This window comes from Siphateles boraxobius, unplaced genomic scaffold (genome assembly GCF_051911475.1).
Source record: "Siphateles boraxobius isolate OS27281-9 unplaced genomic scaffold, OSU_SipBor_1 48, whole genome shotgun sequence".
NCBI lineage: Eukaryota > Metazoa > Chordata > Actinopteri > Cypriniformes > Leuciscidae > Siphateles > Siphateles boraxobius.
In genome coordinates, this window is record NW_027509119.1 from 11,945,463 (window position 1) to 11,967,500 (window position 22,038).

At 40.1% G+C, this 22,038-nt stretch overlaps 1 protein-coding gene across 24 annotated transcripts in view; it reads left to right on the top strand.

Annotated features, from left to right (window-relative positions):
* Positions 1 to 22,038, top strand: part of LOC143710812 (adhesion G protein-coupled receptor L3) — a 347,776-nt gene that overhangs the window by 134,855 nt on the left and 190,883 nt on the right. For all 24 annotated transcript variants that reach the window (XM_077202032.1, XM_077202015.1, XM_077202025.1 and 21 more), the window contains one exon: positions 20,256 to 20,469. In XM_077202032.1, the coding sequence (XP_077058147.1) occupies positions 20,256 to 20,469 (214 nt within the window). The remainder of the gene's footprint in view (positions 1 to 20,255; positions 20,470 to 22,038) is intronic.

Sequence of the window (22,038 nt, forward strand, 5' to 3'; positions counted from 1 at the left end):
GGTGCATATAGTGAAGAGAGGATTAAGAATTTATCAGCTTCCCGACACTTTCGAGAGAGAGAGAGAGAGAGAGAGAGAGAGAGAGAGATAGAGAGAGAGAGAGAGAGAGATATGGAGAGAGAGAATGTATGAAGGGGTTGCAGTCATTTTCTGCTCCTGAAGCACGGCCTTGTTGCTTTTGCTTGGAATTCAATATGGCATCTAACAAAAGTGGCTTGTTACCCAGCAGGTCTGCAGGTGAGCCTTTAGTAATGTAGAAGCTGCACTCTGGGATTTGTTTTCATGATAATCGAGTGAAAAGAGTTGTATCTCTAAAAACTGTTTAGCTTATAACGCTAGTAAATGGGGTATATAATCAGTAAAAAGAGATCGCTAGTTACTACCACTAACAAGGGTAAAGTATCTTTATAAAGTATATTATTATTAAACTGTCTGCACACTTACAAAGTTCTCAGTGCTTCGGTTTGTATGTAGAGACCCTCATTAAGCTACCGTGTTAGTGCGGGGCTATTTTGAGCCTTGTTAGTGGTATTAACTAGCGATCTCTTTTTACTTATTATATGCCCCATATACTAGCGTTATAAGCTAAACTGTTTTTAGGGATAAAACTCTTTACACTCGATTATCATGAAAACAAATCCCAGAGAACAGTCGACTCGGTACCAATGTGTTATTACACCCCAGGTTCATTTTGCGCCGGAGTTCTCCTTAAGGGTTTGTGGCTAATTGTATTTTTTTGTAATTATGAGATGGATGAGATATATGGTTGCGGTTGTGCAATATTTAGAAAGTTCAACTCCATATCACGCCAATTCATATGTATTATACGAGGTGGCAAATTCTTACAAACTCATACGACATCACTGGGGTTTAGACAAATCGTACAAATTCACACGAGTGAGGTCGTACGAATTCATATGAATTAGCCACCTTTTACTCAGTCTTACAAATTCGTACGAATTGGTCATGAGATTCTTGGTGAATGCATTTGTTTCAAGAACACACGAGTTGTAATATATTTATTAATTACTTTTTTGGGGTCATTTTTGATTTTTAAAAATTACATTTTACAATGAAAGTCAGACCCTGTTTCTTCCTCTTATGTAACAGGAAAACCTAACTTTGTATTTCATTGCCTCTTTTACTTGAGTCTTAGAGACAGGAAAGGGCTTGTCAATTGACCTGTTGATAGATGAGGCTCTGAAGACTTGCATTGGAGCCACAGGCAAAGCAAAGAGCCATTAGGAGTCTTCAGTACTAAAAGAGCACACATCCACACAAAGCCACCCGAACGCTTTTACATACCAGACCGAAGAGAACATCACTTACCGCATTCCAAACAACAACAGAGCGATGTTTGGATGTCTGGGGAAGAAATGCACACCATCACTCATTCATGACAAATTCGTATGGGTAACTGCGTGGCTGAACCCAGTTTGTTTCTCTTGTGTTGTTCTTTGTATTGTTGGTTAATTAAGTGAAGTTCACAGGCTGGATTTTTTAATAACGTGTTGAAATGTGAGGAATGGACCTCCAGCACTGTTGGGAGTGTGTTTAAAGATCACTCAAGATCTTCCTTGAGATACTCGCTACAAAAGCGTTCCTGTGCGGAGAAACCACAGGTGTGCATCCCCGCTGCCCCTCCCAGAGTTCCTTTCAGCGGCAATTTGCTTAGTTCTGCCATCTCATTCCCAGCGAAACCGGAGAGAGTTGAGCTGCTCTTTTGTTTGTTTCGCTAGATAATGCTTCATTTCCATGGTGAGTCATTTGTATTTGTGAATTCAAGCCCCTGAAAAAAATCAACCATTGCTTCTGAATGTGAAGACACAGCTTCACTCCGTCATCCCGGATCTGAAATGTTTACTGCATTATGATGACAGATTACAAAGAAAGTTTGCTCAAAGACCAGGAACATGTTAATAAAGTAAATGTAAAACGTTCTAAATGATAAGAGGCTTAAATTCTTTTCATTGGTGTAACTAAGTTTATTCAGTAATTTTGAATAATTTGATCAATATTCGTTGATCTAGACATGGCACAACATGAAGTAAATTTTACAAGTGTATGATTCATATCCAGTGCTGTGATAAATTTACATTCATCAGCTAATGTTTGGCTGCTTTTTAGAGATTATATGACATCTCTACACTTCAAAGTGCCATCAACATAGCTGTAAATACACTTCAGTGTTAAGAGCTGGTGGTTTCACAGTAAAAGTACCATTCCTATTTCAAATAATTGGTTTTCAAATGAACTTTGTATTCACCAAAAAATCCTGAAAAAATCGATCATGTTTTTTTTTTCTTTCTACACAGCAAAACCGTTTTGGACAGTAATAATAATAATTAGAAATGTTTCTTGAGCAGCAAATCAGCGTATTAGGTTGATTTATGAATGATCATGTGACACGGAGGACTGTAATAATGATGCTGAAAAATCTTTAACATCACATAAATTACAATTTTACAGTCATTTTTGATCAAATAATTCTCAACAATAATTACACATTTTTTTACACAAACTGTGTATTTCCTTGGTGAATGTTTGTATGGGACGTTAAGTGTAACCAGGCTTCATTAGAAAGAGTAATTTGGTCATTTATCAGTGTTGCGTGACCGTGACTTGTTGCGGTATATTTGATAACTCAATGCTTATATTTGATTATACATGCCTGGCGATGGAGAACAGATCCAGATGTTTCAGTTATACAGTGTTGTCAAAGTCATTGGTCATGCTGCTCCAGTCACATAATGCAACAGGAAACACCTCATGCTCTGGCACAGTTACATGGCACCACGGGAAGTTAACTGGAAGGTATGTTTGGCCAGATATTAAAATTCTATCCAGACTTACTCCAAACCCTAATGACTTTAGTGTTTCTTGCATGGAACACTAAACAACCAAAGCTCATTGGAAAACGTTGCTTCTTGCACATTCCGCAACACTTTAAAAATTAATTGTCCATTGATTTGAGATAAAGACATGTTCGGTTTCACCTGAGGCCTTGTCCACACAAATATGTTTTCTCTCTTTTTCGCTCCGTTTTTATTAATGAAAACGAATCTTTTTGACAACGCTCTCCAAAGTGGATACATTTGAAAACGGCGCTTTCGCAATGTAGTGTGGACTGTCAAAACTTAAATTTAAAAACGATGACGTAAATGTTGTCATATGAAGCATATTGTACCAATAGATATTCATGTTTATACTGGTATTGTGTAAGTTATGTGCTATTCACTTTCACACTGTTGCTAAACACGCCTAGGGAGCCTGTCATCTTCGAGTATTGTAAAAATGAGCCAATGCACATAGGCGTGCGAGAATTGCATCACACGCTCCGCCCCGCAGCGCGGGTATAAAAATGGAAGTGGATGCACGCACCAGTTGTCTTTCGTTTCGGAGCCGATTGGTGTCGATGTCTCTGAAGAGTGTTGTACTATACAATGAGCGAGTGTGTCGGTGTTCTTCTGGAAGACTCCCCCAGTGCTGGTGTTTCTATAGCACTAGTGCAGCAGTGATCACAAGCTTCTGAGCTCTCAACTGCTGTTTTAACAGCATCACATTTCTGTGTTTGTGTTCGTTGACGGTGGTTAGAGGGCGAAGAAGTGAGTGCTTCACTGTTTCAGTTCGCTGTTACTGTGTTGCCGCGGTCATTCCCCTGTGTGTTCTGGCACTGGTGATTGGTCCCAATTCCAATGCGTTTGCGTCTTTCTCAAGATGCCATTCCATCCGTGCGTTTCTGGGTGCGGTAGGGCCCTGTCCCCCTCTGACGGTCACAATAGCTGCATCACGTGTTTGGGCTTACAGCACGCTGAAACAGCTCTTGTGGGTGAATCATGTTGTGGGTGAATCCCGCCAGCCCAGTGCCATTCTTCCCTGAAGTGCATGAGGAGCTTACGAGGGCATGGATGGCACCTTTCTATACCAGAAATCGCCTAAGTAGCTCCTCCTCCCTCACTACCCTTGACGGGGTAGCAGCAAAGGGTTATGAGGCTATCCCTCCAGTGGAGCGGTGTGTCGCGATGCAGCTTTGTCCGGCGACCGCTACCTTGTGGTAGGGGGATCCTCGTCTCCCCTCTAAGGCCTGTAAGTTCTTGTCCGTCCTTACGGGCAAGGCTTCCAAAGCTTGTGGGCAAGCTGCTTCCCTCTGCATGCCATGGCATTGCTTCAGGTCCACCAGGCCCAGGCACTGGCGTGAACATGCACATAGGTAGTCCAGACCATGAGCCGATGGGTTCACACTGCAAACAACCTCGCCCTCCGGGGCATGAAGGTTGCAGCTCGCGCGATCGGTCTGGCGATGTCCACCTTAGTGGTCCAGGAGCGCCATCTCTGGCTCAACCTGGCTAACATGAGGGATGCGGACAAGGTTCGGTTATTGACTCCCTCGTTTTACAGGTTGGTTTGTTTGGCTAAGCGGTAGAGAACTTTGCCCAACAGTTCTCTGCCGCCAAGAAGCAGACGGAGGCCATCCGGCACATACTGAACAGGCGGCCCACTGCTGCCTCCACCAGTCCGCCGGTGGCAGATCCTCCGCCTGCTCATCGCAGAGGGCGTCCGTCTGCTGCTGCCTCTGCTCCCGCTGGAATGCCGCAGAAGCCTCCACCTAGGCCTCAGCGTGGAGCCGGCCGCAGACGGGGTGCCCAGCCCACTCCAGGCGCTGCCAAGAGCAGGCCACTCAGGGATGGAGAGAAGAGCTCTTGGAGTTGGTCATCGATCCACTCCCTCACCCCAGAGGAGGGCAGGGTGGAGTTCTTTGTTTTTGTGTGTGTCTGTTCCGCCGCTGGCTCCCAAAAAAGCGGAGCCAGAGACACCCACATTTTCAAAGAAAGAGCAATTTCCTCTGTTCCTGAGTCCCAAGAGGGCAAATCTGGCGGTGTGCGACCCTGTAAAGCCTTGCACCCCTCAGCCCCCTCTTGTTCGCCAGCACAGCAGTTGGGTGCGGTTCGAGGACTCGGCCATCCGCCTTCTCATGCATCCCTGGCCATCTCGTGGAGACAGGTAAGTGTTGTATACTACACTCAAACCCTGCATCGGGCCTCCTTCGGGCCTTCCGAGCCGGGTCCCTGTCCTCCACCTCGCTGCCCCTCTTCGGGTACGTCTATGGCTGCGTTTACACTTGGCATTAACATGCAACCTGTATCCGGATGTTGTCCACATACACATTGAAAAGACAAGTGTAAACGCGCTTCTGATGGGAATGTTATCCGATCAGCGTGTCCAGGTTCGGAGGTAGTCGAGGACGCATTGTGATCGGATCTCAGTGTAATGTAAACGCAATCCAGCCATCGTGTCTGCATTCACAGGTGGACGTCATTTAAATCCCCACCCAGTCTCTCCGCGTGACTGTCAGAAAATAATGGCCAGACGCAGTTTAGACAAGAAATTAAACTTATTTGGACCTTACAATAAATGTCAATCTTTAAAACAGTTTATTTATACTTGATACTATGTGTGCCATTTTTCATTTTAATTGTGCAACATTATCTGAACAAGGCGATCGCCTGTACAATCACAGTCAGTCATGAGATCATAAAGAAGAGCTGCGCGCTGCTTTGCCAGAGGAATAATCGGAATCAGATTTTTTTAATGTTTTAACCCTCTAGGCGCCACGGTCGAGTTTACTCGACAAGATCGCGCACTGAATAAAACGGCCGATTTTTTTCAAATTGGGTGTCAAATTTCGTTCGACCTCCCCTCCACTGGATGGCAGACATGTCATGCTTCACCCCCGACTCAAAAAAACGTCATGTTTCTATACAAAATGTTCGAGTTAGAGCGCATTGAATCAGTGCGATCAAAAGCGGAGCTAGTGTGCGAGTGAGCCATGTTATCAGAGCCTCTCCGCAATCGCGGCGACAGTATTTCGGTGGAGACTTTGTCTAATACAACTGGGTATGTTAGACGAGGTCGAAGTATTCATAGGACAGTTAGGAGGCAACGTGGAGGCAGGGTGAGGAGTCGCAATGACAATGACAGTAGTCCGAGCTGTGCACACTCGGCGCGCGCGCGAGTCAGATCTGGCCGCGCTGCTCGTATCATCTCACTCATGATCTGTGCCTTGCCGTGGCGAGTGAGCGTTTGAACTAAACAGGTCTTGTCTACTTGTGTTTGTATGTCATATGAATAATATATATGTGCCCCATACATGGAATCAGAGTGCCTACTGTATTTAGTAAATGGAAAATCTCTACAGCAAAAGGCCAACCACTACATGCATTGTTTCTACCATTTATTAGTAATGATTTACAGTTTTTTTACTACTTACTATATACCTGAGCATTCAGTATTGTGCAATATAGCATACAGAAGGTGATGGACATTTTTGTGGGAAAGAAGTGCTGCATTTTATAATTTAAACGGGACTTTTCATGAAAATTCTATAATCAAAGATTGCCACCACCATATGACGTCATAATATGCAAATTAAATTGGATAATGTAATGCCTACATAAACTTTGGGTCATCCTTAATATTTCTCTAATTTACAGAAAGTCTCTATCTTTTATCACTTTTAATATATAGACTTTTGAAATTAAGATGTCAAAATTGGACGTTTTAGGAAAAAACCTCTGGCGCCTAAAGGGTTAAATGTTGAATGATTTTATTGTTTCAGCATGTTTATCAATCTCCCATTTCTGTCAATATAGTCATTGCACGTTTATAATCTTAAACCCAGACGATCGATGATGTGACTTGTTTAACATGATCAACCCAGTTATATTTGTATGGTCAACTCTGGAAGTATTCCTTCGTACAAAAAACGTAATTTGATCTAAGACTGGAGATTGCACAGGAAAGTAAAGTGAGTGAGTGAAAGCAATTCGTACATTGTTTAATTGCTATCATCTTTACTCTTAATCTGGTGTCGTGCCACAGACCTAATTTAAATATTATGCAGGAAACAGAAATCCGATCGGTTATTCAGATACAGAGGCTACTTAATGTGAACAAATGTAAACGTGCCATTTCCTGATTGGCTAATGATCCGATCTGCTTGATCGGATCACGGTGATCCCATGTTAATGCCAAGTGTAAACGCAGCCTATGGTCCCCTGGCCCCTGGCTCGGTTCGTGGAAGCCAAAAAAGCTTCCCTACCGGTCCAGATGGCCCCAAACTATACCTTCAGACTCGGCTTGCGATTCCTTTTTGCTCGGCTTCCGCCCAAGCTCAGTGATACTCATCGCATGTAGGTGTTGAGCAGTGCTCCCGTCTTGTGTGCACACTACTGGTGAAGGACGCGATGCAGCCACTCCATCCAGCCGATTTGAAGCCCGCCTTCTATAAGCCCGTACTTCATTGTATCCTAGAGAGGTGGTGCTCGACCATCTTGGTTCGAAAGCCTCCATTCAATTTGTTACACAGAGATGCATTTCCAAATGCTCTGTCCCCAAGATTGGTCTGCAGTGTTCGACCTGAGAGACAAGTACTTCAGATCTCTATCCTTCCGCACCACAGGCCATCCTGTCTTTGTGCGTTCGTAAGGTGTGAAGTATCAGTACAAAGTCCTACCCTTCAAGTGCTCATAGCCAGTTGGATCCTCAGGTCAACTGGGAAAGAGTAAACTCGTCCACGGACTGAGGATCTCTTTTCTAGTTTGGAAATGAATTCGGTCCACCACATCTCTGAAAAAGAGTGTAAGAGTGTGTGTGTGGTTAGTGCTGTATAGAAGTGAGAAAGGGTCCCTCTGAAACTCTTCAGAAGCTCCTGGGGCATATGGTAGATGCAGCTGCTCAGCTTCCTTCATATGAAGACCACTTCAGCACTGACTTCACGGCTGAGTCCCGAAGTGGCCGTGGCAGAGCGGAACACTCCGGGTGATAGCAGCCTGGCCTGCCGCAAAACCCTCAGTCCGTAACAGACCTTTTGTTTCTCTGGGCCAACGGCCCCTAAAACGGGTGTCCATCAATACTGGCTGAGGGGCCATGTACAAACGGCATGCAGTAACGGAGGTCTGGGCGGCCCTCCGACTGCATTGGCATCCATTGCCTCGAGTTGCTTGCAGTTCATCCCACTTTGAGACACCACTACTCAGCGAATTTGTACTGGTCTGAAAAGACAACATTGCGACCGTTGCGCTTCGCTTCCCTCGCATGTCACAACTCGCCCGCCACCTCCTCCTCTGAGTCAGAAGCTTCTGAGGTCATTTTCATTCCACTTATTACTTCTGGCCTGCTCAATCGTGCCGCTGACGAGCCTCACGACAGCCTATGACCCAGGGAGAGTGGTGTCTCCGTCCCCAGGCGGTCCAGCTGTTTGGGACCACTTCAGGGCCGCACAGTTACATCTGTTGCCCCTCCGGACTCGTCCCTCCGAAATGCGTTCCACAGTGAGCCTTCTAGCACACAACTGTGCTAAAGTCAGGGAGGAGATGGAGCAGGTTCTGTTAGTTGCTCCTTATTGGCCCATACAGACTTCTCCTCTCGACAGCCCTTCCTCTGAGTACATTCTCAGGGTTGGGGCATGATGACAAAAGCGTTTAGACCTTGGAGAGTTCCAGGTTTGGTTCTAAAAAGAACGGGACGTGGAGGTTCTGGTTACTACAGCAAAAATTTGTATGCCGTAGAGACCATAACTTCTGTGAGAGCACCCTCTCAAAATGAAGCACGCCCCCCCCTTACAAGTGGAACCTATTCGTGGAATTGAGTCTTCTCTATCACTTCAGTGCTTCTTTCCTGCTAATGGGTTGGAGTGAGTGCTGTCTACTCCACCTCAAAATGTTGTTGCCTCTATATTGACGCACATCATGATGCAGTGGATACAAATTCATGGGAAGCACGACTTGATCATCAGGTTCCTGAGGGGAGCAAGGAATCCGAACCTTGCGCCCCCTCTTTACCCTCTTGGGACTTATCTCTGGTGCTACTGCACTGCAGAGACCTCCATTGAGCCCTGCAGGCAGTGTGTTAAAAATCCTGTTTTTAGAGAAACAGTTCTCCTGCTTGCTTGGTCTCTATCTTGACGGTAGGGACTTGCACGCTTTTTTTCGGTCAACGAGTCGTGCCTGAAATTTGGGCCGGCTAACTCTCAAGAAATTTGAGACCCCGGCCTGGATATGTGCCCAAGGTTCCAACCTCTCCTACGAGACCAGGTGGTGAAGCCTACAAGCGCTGCCCTGGAGGAGGCAGACCCAGCCCTGGCTTTTCTCTGTCCGTCCACTCCATTGCGGTTATACGTGCTCAGAATGCAAAACCTGGACCTCAGACCAGCTCTTGTCTGTTACGGAGACCAACAGAAGGGAAGGACTATCCTATGGACTGGATATTCCCAACCCTGTCGAGTTCCTCCATACCGACTGCATCGAACGTGAGGGACTGAAAGGGAAAATCTCGGTTACGTTCGCAACCCTTGTTCCCTGAAGGAGGGAACGGAGACGTAGTCCCGTCTCCACTTTTGCTGGACCACCGCTGACTCCAGGATCCGCTCAGCTCCTCAGTGAAAAACAACTGGTGCGTGCATCCACTTCCGTATTTATACCCGCACTGCGGGGCGGAGCGCATGAGGCAATTCTCGCACGCCAATGTGCATTGGCTCGTTTTTACAATACTCGAAGATGACAGGCTCCCTAAGCGTGATCCCAATCAGTCGACACGTCGACTACGTCTCTGTTCCCTCCTTCAGGGAACGAGGGTTACATACGTAACGGAGATGTTACTTTGCACAAACTTCATGTGACAGTCCTGCAAAGATGACAGAAAATTTACTCAGATTTGCTGTCCTGCGGCAATACATGAGAGCAGTTGCTTTTTAGAGCAAACATATGGTGACTGAGTGCGACATGGACGCATCAGTGAATGGTGAGATATTTTGCTAAATAAAATGATCCTGTCAGAATAATTGCTTGATAACTTTATTATTTATTTTTCCATCTGCATCATCTCAGTGAGCTTTTGTGAGGTTTCACGCATGAGCAATATGGTGAATTTAGCATTTTCAGGCATTTTCCAAAAGTTTCTCATCCACATACACTGAAACATCGGCAAACGCTAGTATGGACGGAGAGTGCATTTCATTTGAAATGAAAACACCGTTTGCAAAAGTATCCGAATTAATGTAGAAGTAGCCTGAAGCAGATAAAGGTGATTCTTTAAACTTTTTATTATGTCGGTTGTTTTGCATATCGCCATAGTTCAGAACTAAATGTCTGGCGAGCGTCGCTAAAAGGTTAGTGCTTTATCGCTTCTGAAAATAATGTAGCATCTACACTAAACTAAACTGATAGCATTAACAAAAGCAAGCATGAGATAAAAATGCATTTGCTGATGTAAACTTGCAATTTTAGCTGCTTCTACAAGTCTTTGATCTCTTTTATCGTGACTTGTGTTTTATGTATCACAAATGCAAATGCTGTAGCAAGTGAGCTGCCGAGCAAGTGTACTATACAGAAAAACCAAACATATTGAGCTGGTTATGTGATGCAAACATCAAAATGTATCAGTTTACAAAACTTTTACTGGTAAAAGTGTTTTGAGATTCTTATGTAGTATAGTTTAAGGAACCACATGAAATTAAGTCTTAATTAATCAATAATCTGCCACTGTAATCATAATTTCTGCCACTAGTGTTAATTTCAGATGGAAACTGCAGTGAATTTTATGCATTAGTATGTTTTTGAAAAAAAATTCCATGTGATGACATTTGATAGTCACCACATGTACCAAGCTATTCCTTTAAATAACAGCACTTTCATCCACCTAAGGTGAAGATGGGAACACAAGGCAGATTAAAACCCCTTGCAACTAAGTGATTGAAAATAGGTGACCCACAACTGACACCCAGCCTTAAACACCCAAGCATTCTACAGTTTCATAGGCTCAGTGGAGTGTTATTTTTGTTTTGTCTCTGGACGGCATGCATTTTTCTTTTCATTTGGAAATCTACAGGGAAACGACTACCATGTGTTTTTTTTTTTGCCTTGAATTTTTGTTCTCCTTTCATTTGTCTTTTTTTCATCTGGAGAAATATAGCTAGTAGTCAACCCCCAACAAACCAGCCCTATTTCTCTTCTCAGGCCTTCATCTTTCGCTTTCTCCGGGGATTCGCTTTCTCTCATCTCTACAGGAAACACACAGAGCGATTTATATTTATCTGTCTTTGTTTTCTAAATGGGTCAGATTGGCTTGTCAGTGGCACTCTGACGTGCTGGGGAGATTTTAAACAGCAGCCGTTAAATCATCCCGTTAGCAGCTCAAGAGTTGAGAGAAAGGAGATGCATGTACGTATGAAATCATTTTTAATTTACGTGTTGGAATAATTTCTGCTCTTCATTGTGTAAGTAAATACAGGGGTTTTGAGATGTAATTTGTATTGATTCATTTCTTTGTAGCAGAAGGGATGTGAGGAAGGGTAAAAATACCAATGGCGTGATCAGCCAGCCAGAACAAACAGGGCAAAGATGTTTCTCATAAATCCCACATCACACATGCAATCATAATTTTTATCTTCTGCCCAACTACTGAAGTTTACATCAGGTTATAGATACTTTTATTCTCTTTGTGTGTGTGTGTGTGTGTGTGTGTGTGTGTGTGTGTGTGTGTGTGTGTGTGTGTGTGTGTGTGTGTGTGTGTGTGTGTGTTTAAAATGAAAAAAAATGAAATGTTGATGTTGATGCAATGGATAATTTGTAGACCTGTGGCCTATGGTTATTGTCATTAAGGGTAGGTTTGGCAATTTCGGAGAGGCTAGCAATTGCAAGCTAGCGTTGAAAGCATATGATCCCACCCTCCCTTCAGAGTGTCTCCAATGCCACTCCTCCTTCAAACTAAATCAACGCACACAGCAGAGTCTGCAAAGTGTCACAAGAGACAGCTTTAAAATACCTCATGTCTCAAAGCACACAACATTACAATTATAATGAACGTAAACAACTGAATAAGCTCTGACTTGTACCACCTGACTACATATTTCCATCCAATCATTGCATTCTGTCCGAATGCAATGATCGGACGAACATTTTTTGGTCTTTCGACTTTCACATAAGCTATATGAGACCCTGGATCACAAAACCAGTCACAAGTAGCACCGGGTATATTTGTGGCAGTAGCCAACAATATATTGTACGGGTCAAAATTATCGATTTTTCTTTTGTGTCAAAATTCATTAGTCTATTAAGTAAATATCATGTTCCATGAAAATATTGTGTAAATTTCCTACCGTAAATATATAAAATATTTATTTTTGTGAGTGAATGCAGCACAATCCCGAACATAAATGGACATATTTAAATGCTATTTTCTCAATGTTTTGATTTTTTTGCTCCCTCAGATTCAAGTTTTTCAAATATTATCCTATCCTAACAAACCATACATCAATGGAAAGCTTATTTAAAATTACCCATGTGACTGGTTTTGTGGTCTAGGTTCACATATGTAAATGTTTAATATATATATTTAGACCTCTTCTATTATTGATTGCTATCAGTATAAAGAGAGTAACAAGAAGTATGTATGAAAAAAACATTGCCTAACTTTAAATAAAACTAAAACCTTAAAATATATAAAAATAAAAGAGGAAATAAAAGGAACATTAATTGAAATTAAAACAAATCAAATGGCTTATAAATATGTCAAAAAAAAAAAGCTTTGACTAAATTTAACTGAAAACAGAAAATGTAGAAATAAAGGCTGATTCAAAATATAAACAAAACTATAATTAGTATCCCAGTGATACTAAAATAACAGCCTTGGCCTTAAAAATATTACTTGCCTTAATTTGTACTTAATCATTCATCAAAGTGGAGCTTAAAGTAAACATGAGCATATCACAAAGTCAAGCTGCATTCACATCACCAGCAGCAACTGACCTGAATGTATCCCTGTGATGTGAGTGACAGCGACTGTTGACATCAGGATGTGGGCGTGGCCAGTGACTCCACACACACTTGAGAACAGTTTGACTTCATGCAAATCTGAAGTGAAGGCAGTTGAGCTCACATGATCAATCAACCTAGCAGCTACTCTAGCCGAAAGTCTGCCAAATGGACTGACTTCTTGCAGTAAACGATTTTGTGATTTTATATTATACTTTTCTGACCACATGCATTAAGAAATTGTGGAAGGGCAATGTGTGTGTGTGTGTGTGTGTGTGTGTGTTCTGTCCTTTAGTTATCTATTTACCTTTAATTTTACTTTTATAAATGTAAGTACCTTAACTTTAATGAACATATGTATGTATGTACAGTATGTATGGTGTGTATGTATGTAAACAGGGGCATGTGTTTGTGAATTGGACCACATTGATCGCAATATATGTTTGTGTTCAGCCAGCAAACAAACATGCCACAATTGACTGTGTGTGTGTGTGTGTGTGTGTTATCTCCTTTAGTTATCTATTTAGCTTTCAGTTTTCTTTTATAAATGTAAGTACCTCAACTTTAATTTATGTATGTATGTATGTATGTATGTATATATGTTTGTAAGCAGAGACGTGTTTGTGAATTGGACAAAATTGATCGCAATATATGTTTGTGTTCAGCCAGCAAACAATAAAAAAGTCAGCTGGCACAATAGAGTGTCCGTGTGTGTGTGTGTGTGTGTGTGTGTGTGTGTGTGTGTGTGTGTGTGTGTGTGTGTGATTTATTAACAAATCATCCCTTTCTCAGTCAAAACAATCATATGTGTGTGCGGCCTAAGGAATCAGTGCTCTTACTGCTAAACACTATTATATGCAAGTGTCTAAGCTTTAGTGGGTTTTGTGGTTAGCCAATATGCTTCAGTGTGGCGTAATTAGTGTCTGAGGCTTAATTTGACTCACTTATGGCGCTTCTGTTGTCTGCGTGTACAGAAAGAAGCTCACTCTCACTTTCTTTCTTTTGTCCGGCAGCTCTTGGAAAAAAAAACATATTTTCCTGTTGTTTGTTTGACCTCAATTAAACCCTCTGTTTTGTCAAGAGCCGTTAAAAACACAACAGCCTCAGAGCATTACATGAGTGTGTGTGTGTGTTTTAGTTGACGGCATTCCTGCAGTAATATGGTGGCAAAAGGGATTTGCAAAGGGCAAGAGAGAGAAGGAGAAAGAGAGAGAGGGAGGATGTAAGGGCAACTGCACGGGAAGAATGAAGGGGAAATTGCTAAACAGTGCATTGGCAGATATGAGCCCTGAGCGTTCAGAGATCGCACACGCTGTTGAACAATGTTGCTGTAATGCTATGTGCCGCACATATGAGATTATTACTGCGTGCCGAGCATCAATATTGGGTGAAACTGTGGAAATTCAGGATTTGTCTTTTCTCCAAAATCACAGAAATAAACACCACTGTTTAACAGTTTTCATTTTTCAAATGTTTTTGAAAGTCTCTTTTGCTCACCAAGGCTGCATTTATTTGATGAAAAAACAAACAAACAGTGAAATATTATTGCAATTTAAAATAACTATTTTCTGTTGTAATAAATCTTAAAATTCCATTTATTCCTGTGATGCAAAGCTACATTTTCAGCATCATTACTTCAATCTTCAGTGTCACATGATCCTTCAGAAATTCTAATATGTGTATTTTATGCTCAAGAAACATGTCTTATTATTATCAATCTTGAAAACAGTTGTGCTGCTTCATATTTTTGTCAAAACCTGGAGCATTATCAGGATTGGATAGAAAGTTCAAAAGTTCCAAGTTGGAATTTACTTTTTTTTGTAACATTATAAATGTCTTTACTGTCCCTTTTGAACTATTTAAGGCTGAATTTACACTAAATTTATATAAATGTATATACACATATTTATATTTTATAAATATTACCCCAAACTTTTGAATGGTAGTGTAAGATAATATATTTACAATAACGAAAGCGAAACCTATTTAGTACCTGTTCTTTTGAACATTCTATTCATAACAGTATAGTTTTACAGTGATTCGGTAAAATAACCACGTAATCTTCATTGAAAGGCATCTAAACAATAAAATTACAAGGACAGGGATTTTGGACCAATGAGATTTAAGAGTGGCCAGGCTGTTGGCAAAATTAAATGTAATTTGCCCTGCACAAGAATATCAAAGTGTGCCATTACTGCCCAGAACACCTTAGAGACGCCCTAGCAACTACCCAGAACCCCATCTGAATGCATAGCAACACCCTGGCAGCCTTTCAACACATTGGATTATCATTGCAGAGTTTTGCACTGGCAAGCTACACTCACATCTTCAAATAATCTAGTCTTGCTTGATGGATTTACAGCCTGATTTTCACTTACACATGTACTCGGCTCATTTATGTGGAATCATATTTAAGAGTTAGGAATCTATGTTTAGCACATATATCTTCTGCCGGTGAAGCGATCCTTTCAGCAGGTTACACACCATTTCATCAGACAGAAATCTCTCCTTTTACTAAGCACATCATCTCAGTGTTTATTCATTTGAATCTCGTGGCTATCTCAACTGTCAGCACAAACACAGTCTACATGTTCATTTAAATGACACGTAATACAAAACACATTTCGAAATGAACTTAGATGTAATGAAATTCATATTCATTAAAGTGTTGTTCACATTGTCAAATTATGTATTGTCTACACACACACATGCACAAAGGAATAAATTGTGTGTGTGTCTGTGTGTGGATATATATATATATATATATATATATATATATATATATAGTGTTTTTTTCTTTAGAAGTTTTGAAAATGCTAAACAGAATTGTGTCTTTATTAAAAATAATAATACACTTTATGTGTAATGCGCCTTTCTCAGACTCAAAGCGCTACAACATGTACAGAAAAAAATATATATAAATATTAAAAAATACACATTATGCTAATTGACTGAGCTGGTCAAACGATCCGACGCCATCGCTCAAGACTCACAGGACTGTGTGTTTGCCACCTGCAAACAAGCAAACACAAACCGACAACCTCAGATGTTCTGCACACACACACACACACACACACACACACACACACACACACACACACACACACACACACACACACACACACACACACACACACACACGCACGCACGCATCACACACACAGACAGACAGACACGCGCTGTGTCCAAGTTATGGCATTCATTTGCTCTTTCTGTCAATGCTTATTTAGTGCTTCAGTAAAATAATCAATTGCAAGAAAGAGAAAGAAAACCAAACAACGGTAATATGTGTCTGGCTTCACTGCTCAACATAAGCTACTTTGAGAACAATCAAGAAAAGCACGAACACACACAAAGGAATGTTTTAAACTTTTTAAAGGTCTAAAAAGTCATGGAGTACTACAAAATGTTATGCCATGTAAATTTCTACTGTAAATATACATTTCTCCGGTTATGCACTGCATGGAGGCTGAGAAAGCCGAATCCTCCATTGAGCCACATTCAAATCTCAGGCCGTTCTTTGTCTTTTAGGAGATGTTTACAAAAAACAAGCATAGTAAAAAAAAAAAAAAGCACTAATCACAAATAATAATAATAATTCATTACATTTATATAGCGCTTTCCTCAGCACTCAAAGCACTTTACATAGAAGGGGGAATCTCCTCAACCACGACCAATGTGCAGCATCCACCTGGATGATGCGATGACAGCCATATTGCACCAGAACGCCCATCACACACCAGCTTACTGGTGGAGAGGAGACAGAGTGATGAAGCCAATTAGTATATATATGGGGATGATTAGGGGGCCATGATGGACAGAGGCAACTGGGCAAATTGGGCCAGGATGCCGGGATTACACCCCTACTCTTTCGAAAGACAACCTGGAATTTTTTGTGACCACAGAGAGTCAAGACCTCGGTTTAACGTCTCATCGGAAGGACAAACATCTGAAAGTCAATGACAAAACTCATGGGAATATAATGCAAGTTTAACATAATTTTAGTGAAATCATTATTTTACTAAGATTAATTCATTAAGTGGTATCTTTCCACAAGGAGAAATAACCATCTCTGATGTAAACAGAATGTTGCAATACAAAAAATATTGTGAATGAAAGAGATTAAATAGAAAATTTATAATATAATATAATATAATATAATATAATATAATGGGATATGATACTCTTTCTGCAGTTTTTATGGTGACACCAGTAGGTGGTGGCAAACAAATGTCTTTGAACCACGAGTCAAATGACCTTTCATTCAACCCATTTGATTGAAAATGCGGATTCTTTCTGGAATGAAACATGTGACTCTCTTTATGTCATTGAGTCAATGAATCATTCACTCAAACGATTTGTTCAAAAACACTGAATCTATTCAAGATCAAAACACACTGGCTCAGATATGATTTTGTTGTATTTACTTTGGCGGAGCAACACAAGTAATGGACAATATTATATCTAAAATGTTAGTTACTCAATATTACATTTATGTGTATCGAACTGGTGCTTATAAGCAATATCTGAAACAACCCTCGTTGCTATTTCTGACATGGCATTTTTGTATATTTAATAGAGGCATCTTTTGAACTCGTGAAAAAAAAAATTGTAAGAAAGTAGATCCACATACTTTTTTGTCCCAGTCACATTCTGTTACACTCTTTGCTTGGGCAAGATTGTTTCATATTATACTATGAGATAAAATAAAATTATATTATACTTAAGATTATACTATTATACTGTATTGTTTTTATATGGAGCCATGCGACCTTCCCACTAAACTCAAGATAACAATGTAAAAGGATGAAAGGTTTGTGTGAATGTTTTGTTAGGTTGTGTAATGTTAGGTTGAGTTCTTCATTTGTTATTGTGTGTAAAGGTACAAAAAAGGTAAGAACTTCATTGTCTTTGTCTGTCTCTCATAAGTTATAAGACAATGCAGAGAGACTCTTTAAACAGTGTTATCTGACTGCTGAAGACCATCTGTCAACACACACACACACACACACACATTCCAAGGGGCCTGGTCAGTGTAATCTCACAAAAGAGAGAAACACACAGGATTAACCATGCTGAGTGACCGTGTGTGTGTGTGTGTGTGTGTGTGTGTGTGTGTGTGTGTGTGTGTGTGTGTGTGTGTGTGTGTGTGTGTGTGTGTGTGTGTGTGTGTGTGTGTGTGTGTGTGTGTGTGTTTGAGCCCCATGGGCTTGTGTTTTGATGATAATGATGACTTTTAAATGTCAGAGCAGTCCAGGTGTCAGGGTGTGGAAAAGGAGAGAAGAGTACCACAAACACCAATCCTTTCATAGCACACACACACACACACACACACACACACACACACACACACACACACACACACACACACACACACACACACACACACACACACACACACACACACACACATTTATTGCATTTTATTTTATATTTTAATTAATTTGCTATTACTTTAGTCCATTTTCACTTGTTTGCTGTGTTCTTGTTTCTTGTCTTGTACTGTATCATATATATATATATATATATATATATATAGAGAGAGAGAGAGAGAGAGAGAGAGAGAGAGAGAGAGAGAGAGAGAGAGAGAGAGAGAGAGAGAGAGAGAGAGAGTAAGGTTAGGTTGCTATAGGGTAATTGCTAGTTTGTTCTGGGTGGAATAACCTTCATATTATAACCTTTTTTCAGTATATCACTTGGGTTACTCCTTCTGTATAAGTCTGGGTTTCTTTTGTCTGTTTTATCATCTGATCGAACACTGTTTCTGTCAGTCTGTCTCTCCAGCGGTATGTCGAAGTGAAAGTAAACAGGATAGGAGAAGCGTGAGTGTGTGTGAGAGCTCCGCTGCGTCCCGTCTCATGTTTAATGATCTGTTATTGGCGGGCGAGTGTTTGTTCACACGAATGTGACAACAATCACACTCCGCTTAAACGCAGAGATTCACACAAAAGGTGCAGTACGGAAGCTGGAAACCAATTAAAATCAAACCCAATGACGCGCGGTGGGCAGTGGATGGTGGATCTCTGTGTGTCAGAGCCTTAATTGTGGAGATCAGTTTTTTTTTTATGCCACAGGTTTATAACTGATGTTTGCATCAGGACCAAGAATCTGACTTATTTCCACAGTTCTTTCATGTTACCAAATAATGAGATGAAGAGGTGAGGAAACCTCTTTAATGGGCTTCTTGTTCACAAAGTTTACGTATTCAGTCTATTCTTTTTCATGCTGGTGAATTGTAAATATACAGATTTACACATACAGTACTTTTATTTACAGTATATGGTGAACACTTTGAGATTAGATGGTCATTTATTTATTTATTTTTGTTCTCTCACTTAGATTTAGGGAATATCAAACACACTTGTGGAATCCATCAAATGCCCTGAGTCTTTAGATCAAAATGTTGCTGTCTCTGCCAGGAGTCTCACAGCTCTTCCATCGTGACAGTCGTCCAGAATAAATCCACACCGAAATACTTCAGTGACCACACAATCCAGGTTTTACTGTCACAAAGATAAACCCATGGGGTTGAGCTGAAGACAAGCTCAGCTTTAGTCCATCAGCCGGGACTAAAGACTCTGATCTGGAAAGATTTAGAGCAGAGAAATGATCTCTGATCCTGTTTTATATGTTCTGCCAGTCGATCCAGAAATATCAGAAAAGACTCTAGGACGAATTCACTAAACTGTTGTGCGATATAGGATTTCCACACAAACACCTACATCTTATCCACTAAATTATCCGCAATCAATTTGAACCACATTCAATTTACCTTAGTAATGGAATGTGACTTATTCACATAAATTATTGTTACTTGCCTAGTGCAAATGCTATAATTTATAAATCAATTATTTTAAATCCCATATCGATCTACCACTAATCTGAACATTGTGTGATGTCAATATTTAGGGGTGTAAATAAATGCATGTTATCAAGGATTCTATTTGAATATTTTTTGCCTCACAAAAATCTTTTTTATTCTCAAACAGTTTAAGGAATAGTAATAGTTTTCTTTCCTTGTTTTCTTTGTAATGCAAAATAATAATTTTAGCAGAATGTCTCTTTTTCATACACTGAAAGTGAATGGTGACCCAGGACTCTCATGATTTAAAATTAAGCCATTAAAAGGACTCTATACGACTTGTGCGCTATATTCCAAGTTATAAGGTTGCTTTGTGTGATGAGAATAGTCCTTTTTGGCCAATGATCTTCTTCGACACAGCTTTCATATCTCATTTGAGAGCTCATATCTCAAGGTTTGATGTCAACGATGACAAATGTCACTGATTCTTATGTCTCATCACTTTTTTGTATCTCTTACAGCAATGATTTCAGAGTTCATTTTGCTCAGTTTTTTTTTTCTTCATCTCTGAGTTTAATAAGCATTGATTGTCATATAACCTTGTAGTTTTTATTTGACTGAATGTCTCTTCTCACTTTTTGCAGCATTCAGCCGTGCTCCGGTGCCCATGGCAGTTGTTCGACGGGAGTTGTCTTGTGAAAGTTACCCAATCGAGCTGCGCTGTCCCGGCACGGACGTCATCATGATTGAGAGTGCAAATTATGGTCGAACTGATGACAAAATCTGCGATGCCGACCCTGCACAGATGGAGAACACCCGCTGTTATTTGCCTGATGCGTACAAGATCATGAGCCAGAGGTGAGACACACAAACATAATTAGGCCAGAATTATGCATTATATATTACAGATCAGAAGTTTATAATAATTAAGATGTTTTAATGGTTTTGAAAGAAGTGTCTTAAGCTCATAAAGCATGCATTTATTTGATCAAACACTATACACTATAAAAACAGTAATATTTTGAAATATTATTAAACTCTAAAAAACATTATATAAGGGAGAGTGGGGCACAAAGTAACACATTTTGGTTTTGGCTCAATTATAAAAAAAAAATTAAGTTAGATGATTCTTTTTTTACACGAGCAACATACACATCTCTGCTACAAATGAACACTTAAAGTTTTTTTCTAGGACCTACCATTTTCATACAGTTGCACTGAAAGTGACAGAAGTGCAAATGTTACAATTTACCCCATATGCGGGGTTAATTGTAACAGACGGAGTGGTTAGTTGTTAGTGTGTAACACACATAATTCAGTACTTGTTTATCTGTATAGTTTGATATTGTTTGTACATCTGTATAGATTGATATCCATACATCCATCCCTCATCCAATCATCCTTCTATTATGGATCAATACCATGGATAGAGATAAATGAAAGGGCTGCACAGTTTTGCAATAAATAAATAATTAAAATCATCAAATATTGTAATTGCAATTGAATTATATTTGTGTTTGGCAGGTGCATGCAAAATTATATCATTATATTATATTATTAAAGCAAATGTTAATTTGTTTGTGGAAACCACAATACATTACATTATAAATGTGTTTACTGTCACTTTTGATCACTTTAATGTCTTTGCTGAACATAGTATATATATATATATATATACATTATACAAAATATATACAAAATATATACAAAAACATTAGGCAGCAAAAAAAACAAAACATTGGCAATAATGAGAAATGTGTCTCGAGTTTTTGAAGGATCATGTGACACTGAAGACATTTTACAATATATTCACATACAAAGCAGTTCCTTTAAATTGTAATAATATTTAATAATTTTACTGAATTCACTGGATTTTTTTAATCAAATAAACTGCTGCTGAAAATTCAACTTTGCATCACAACATAAATAAATTACATTTTAAAATATATTCAAATGTCACTTTTGTATGGTAATATTTCACATTTTTACGTTTTTTTTTTCTTTTCTGTATTTTTGATCAAATAAATGCAGCCTTGGTGAGCATAAGAAACTTCTTTCAAAAACATAAAAAAAGTATTTTTCAAAACCTTTGACATGTAGTGTATACGTACACAAACATAGCTATGATGCATTTTTGCAATGTAGAGTTTTAAAAGTAGAGGTTGTGCTGAATTTTAGAAGTGTGTTGTGTATGTTTTTGCCTTAAGTTATGAATTGTCCACTGACACATTTTGCAAATGTGTGAAATTGGGCTTGTGGAGCTGAAACCACGTTTGTACTTGTGTGTCAAGTCTTTTGGGCCTATTGTGTGTGTATTAAGGCTCTTTTGTTTCTGTGTGCTAGTTGTTTAGTTTCTTACCCAGTAATGTCTCATGGTACAATTAGAACAGGGAACATCCCCTTGGAGCAATCTGGGTTTAAGCGCTC